The 5,085-nt window shown below is 46.4% G+C and overlaps 1 protein-coding gene across 1 annotated transcript; it reads right to left on the bottom strand.

The window, feature by feature from the left end:
* Positions 1–4,248: 4,248 nt before the first annotated feature.
* L3040_006365 (uncharacterized protein) lies at positions 4,249–5,085 on the bottom strand (the record flags this gene model as incomplete). The annotated part of the gene is made up of 1 exon (XM_066154083.1): positions 4,249–5,085. One exon carries the CDS (start codon positions 5,083–5,085, stop codon positions 4,249–4,251), a length of 837 nt encoding a protein of 278 aa, XP_066011070.1.

Here is a 5,085-nt window from a genome sequence, read left to right as displayed (position 1 = left end):
TCGGACGTGCCGCTGCACACTGGCGCGACAAGCCGACAATATATATAGTGAGAAAGGAGATAGCCAAATGCGAAAACGGATTGCTTTTAATCGTCGGCTCGCTTAGGTGGGCCTCCTTTCAGCCTTTCAGTCTTAGTCGGTATAAGCGACTGCGGATCGGAAGCGAATGCGGATTTTTCGAATGTGTTAGAAATTCTTATATACTATAGCAATTATTATTATAACCAACTAAAGAATATTTATATGAATAATTAATTTACGAGCATGCCTTTTTCCGAAACATTTGAAATCGTATTATTAATCGATAACAAGCTTGCTATTAAGCAGCAAAGTAAAGAAAATCTTGAATCTGCTGCAAAATAACAACGCGTCGATAAGATTTAAAAAAAAGAAAAAGATGCTAAATATCGTAAAGGAATCGCATAATTGAGGGCGAGCGTAAAAGTATTATACGAAAACGCTTTGCTATAAGCTTAATTATTAAAGACGACGATACAATACTTATTCTAATTTTCGATTCGGAAGAGATTTAATAGATGCAATAACCTTTTAAGCGTTAAACTTTGCGGCTTCGTAAAAAAGGTATTCTTCGACCAACTCTCTTTTAACCCGAACTTTCTCTCGATTACGATAATTTGATGATTACAATCGACACTATTAAAGACCCCTTTTTAAAGCAAGATGTTTTTCCTTTTCTTAGTATTAATATCGATAGCGATAGCTTCAATTCTAATAGTAGTAGAAATTCAAACGATTCGTTGCGTAAAGTAAAAGACGAATCAGATTCTAAATAGCGATCGATGATCAGATGTTTCATTAGATAATACGATTTTAAATGTTTCGAAAAAAGATATAATAATAGATTAATTATTTATGTAAATATTTTTGGGTTATAATAGTATGTGCTATAGTATATAAAAATTTCTAACACATTTCGAAAAATCCGCACTCGCTTCCGATCCGCAGTCGCTTATACCGACTAAGACTGAAAGGCTGAAAGGAGGCCCACCTAAGCGAGCCGACGATTAGTCAGAGTAGATGGCAGCGCCGGCTGGTCCTGCACAGGCTCTGCAGACTAGAGACTTATACATCCATCCATGCCCGTACGTATCCATATACAACCATCCGAACTCCCGCATCAGCTCGATTGAGTTCCGATTATGAACATCATGGCTAGCTGCCGATTGTGATGGTGGAAATATGACGAGGGACCTTTTTCATTTTAACTCTTGCTCTCAACCCGATCAGACTCTCCGAGAGTGCCTCGGTGATTTTAAGTTGACCTCTCCTCGCTAACCTTTGTTGGAGATGCCGTTGCTGAATTAAAGCTCCTGGTTGCTGACTGTACGGCCGGCGAAGGTAAATAAAACAAGACTACTGTTAGACACTACAATCGTCCGTGAGCGACCAAGCGATCCGATGAGTTCGGTTCGTAACCTGATCGGCTGAGCTGTCCCAGTAGCAGATGGACTTTAATCGTAGAGCCGAGAGCAATAGAGGAGGGAGACTGGTAGCTGGACTTCATTCATTCATTCATTCGTTCATTCGGAGTGCCGGTCTTTCCAGTCTCTGCCCTGAATACCGGCTATGGGATCCATCGCTATGCAAGCCCGCCGTGCTCACTGAGTCTTTCGCATGTGCAGAATTCTTATTCCTGATATCGGATCGAGCGAGCAGTATGTACCCCGCGGCCCATCCAAGGACCCTTTTTTCTCTTGCAGTTTCCCTTCTCCAGCTCTCACATCTTCAAGAGTACGGCTCTGGCATTTACTTTATGAACATGGCTTGACCTGTCTCTGCCTAGGAGGGGGAAATGGAAGGGAGGTAGGTGCGGAATCTGTACCTAGCAGCAGCCCGGGGGGGTTTTTTTTTTTTTTACTTTACCTATTAGCAGAAGCAGACGAGTTTGAAGTAGCGAAGTCGACTTTGGCACATCATCGGCGGGATTGGGAATTAGGCGGTCCACACGCTTCTTTTTTGGCAATCTTTGGTAGCTTGTCCCAAGAAAGAATTCGGCTGTCACCTTGTCGAGCTCTTCGAAGACTATAAGCGGTCGTCGGAGACGCAGGCCAGTGATTATGCGGGAGTTCGGAGGCGTGACTGGAATGGGGGACTTCCGAGTAAGTTTCCAGTGACCTGAACAAGGTCCGTCAATGGCAATGAGGGAAGCCTACCATCGGGAGCACTAGTACTGTCGAAATGCCTCTGGATCTTCATTTTCCAGGATCGTTGGTATCATCTGATAAGAGGAGAGTACGCGTAGTGTGAAGCTGGCTCTGGGGACATACGGGGCCGAGGCAGCCAAGCCTGAGCTATTTCGAGGGCGTATTGAGAGTCAAGAGTTTCTCCCAATGCACTCGAGCTTGGGTTCGGCATATCACCATCTTCTTGAGTGGCTGTTGCTTCGGATTTTCGGAACCATTGTGGACGCCGCAGCTCTAAGTATACGTGTTTTGACTATGGTAGGTAGCTCCGCAGTCCAAGGTCCATGTGATACCGTTGTTGGGTTCAGCAAAGCTGCGATTGACATATCATGAAAGAGGTAGTGTGGCAGAGGAGAGTATTCATCTCACCTTAAAAGCCGATGATGCTTTTTGGTCAAGAGGAGTAAGTACCGGATTCTTGCGGAGCATCGGGTCGAGGTCAGGGTCTTGACGTGTCCGTGCAGGTAGGACGGACCCATAAGAATCGACGAAGCTCGAGTTTGATCTCAAGTACTAGTAGTAAATACCAGCTCAAAACAGGATTTCTCCTGACATGGGAATGTCGAGAGTGTGGACTTTGAGCTATCGGTGTGTGTCTGCTCCTCCTTCTCGAGAGATTGATAACTCCATCCCGAACGGATGATCCACATAAGGCCTATCTTATTTTCCTGCACTACAAAGTCGCTTTTGCCCAGCCCATGGAAGTGCACAGCCATAATAATAATAAATGCTACATCTCGCATATCACTTGAGCAGATTTTGAGCCATGATAGAATGATTGATATAAATACAATTGGTAATGATGACTTGAGATCGGTGCTGTAGCCTATAGAGTCAATGGATCCCGAGCCGACGGTTGTTGGCGGGGAAGAGGGGCTTCGAATATTAAGTTTGCTAAAAGGGTCGTGTGAGTGAGATGAAGTTGTATTCGCCAAGGGCGGCTGTGAAAACTCACTCGCTTTTTAAACCTTAGTCCCCTCGCCTTGCTGCATTTCACTTGAGCCGATTTTGAACTACAATTTACTACCCCCTCCCATGAATAAATTTCGGACCCAGTTTAGGCCCATAAATCATAGAGCGGTGGTTTCTTAATGGCTCAAAGCCCTGTCGACTCCACTGTATAGACTAAATACTGGCTCAAAGATATAAGTTGATTGGTTTAAGCCTGGTAAGATCCCTTGCGAAATTATAATTTCGACATTTATTCATGGGAGGGGGTAGTAACAATCGATGAAACACAATCAAGAATGTAACTTTGAGTTGCTACATAACTCTCGAAATTTCAAAAAAGACTATAGAGTCAATAGTTGTTGTGTATGAAGCAAGTTCGGTACTCGGTATTTCCAGGAATTTGAACCATGTAAATCGTTTTTGCAGCTGTCTTGGCCACCAGAACACGCTCTTAGCGCGCGTTATGCCTTCATTTTGCTCTAATCCTCTCAGCCTTTGTTTTCAAGTAAAATTAATGACTTGCGTTGGTGATCTTTGACGAGACTCGTACCTATTAGTACAACTAAATGGCGACCTCGTCGCGCCAAGGCTTCAATATGCATTCAATTTATTTCATGCCATGATTTAGCTCTAATTCTCTCATATTTGACATTCTCAGAACATGCTTTTGGCGAATCTTATGCTTAATTCTGCTCTAACTCGCTCGGAATCCTGTATCTGGTTGGCTCTCTTTAATGCCAAACTGGGCCCTCTTTTCTTATATGGTTCCGACTCGTGAAATGATTGAGTACCTGTAGCGAGGTCCTGCAGAAGCCTTCATCAGACGTGCTGGGCTTCGTCTTGATACTACTAACTGCCTTGTATCCGGGCAACTTTTGGGCAAACTAGTAAGATATAAGAACAAATTTTCTAGGCTTTTCTCTTAGGAGTCCACAGGACAAGAAACTCTCTAGAAACCCCTGATCTGAAAGCCATTGTGGGTTCCTCCATACGCCTGGAAGGCAGTATAAAGTAGTCCCAGATCCTCGCATTCTACAATTCCTCATCACGATCAATTCATTCAAACAAACAAACGAACAAGCTCTTCAATCATTCACTCCTCGCCAAAATGAGATTCTCCGCCGCGCTCCCCCTCCTCGCCTTCTTGATGGCCACGGAAGCTGCTCCTATCAAAGATCAAGCCCGCGACCTTGAGAGCCTCCCTAATCATCACACGGGTCGCGACCTTGAGAGCCTCCCAAACCATCACACGGGTCGCGACCTTGAGAGCCTCCCTAATCATCACACGGGTCGCGACCTTGAGAGCCTCCCAAATCATCACACGGGTCGCGACCTTGAGAGCCTCCCAAACCATCACACGGGCCGCGATCTTGAGAGCCTCCCAAACCATCACACGGGCCGCGATCTTGAGAGCCTCCCTAATCATCACACGGGCCGCGACCTTGAGAGCCTCCCTAATCATCACACGGGCCGCGATCTTGAGAGCCTCCCAAACCATCACACGGGTCGCGACCTTGAGAGCCTCCCTAATCATCACACGGGCCGCGATCTTGAGAGCCTCCCAAACCATCACACGGGCCGCGATCTTGAGAGCCTCCCAAACCATCACACGGGCCGCGATCTTGAGAGCCTCCCAAACCATCACACGGGCCGCGATCTTGAGAGCCTCCCAAACCATCACACGGGCCGCGACCTTGAGAGCCTCCCAAATCATCACACGGGCCGCGATCTTGAGAGCCTCCCAAACCATCACACGGGCCGCGATCTTGAGAGCCTCCCAAACCATCACACGGGTCGCGACCTTGAGAGCCTCCCGAATCATCACACGGGTCGCGATCTTGAGAGCCTCCCAAACCACCACACGGGTCGCGATCTTGAGAGCCTCCCGAATCATCACACGGGTCGCGACCTTGAGAGCCTCCCAAATCAT

This window comes from Drepanopeziza brunnea (genome assembly GCF_022702325.1).
Source record: "Drepanopeziza brunnea f. sp. 'multigermtubi' strain 214-2 chromosome Unknown ctg11, whole genome shotgun sequence".
Taxonomy (NCBI): domain Eukaryota; kingdom Fungi; phylum Ascomycota; class Leotiomycetes; order Helotiales; family Drepanopezizaceae; genus Drepanopeziza; species Drepanopeziza brunnea.
The sequence above is the reverse complement of the archived record's forward strand: the minus strand, read 5'-3'. Positions and strand labels throughout refer to the sequence as shown.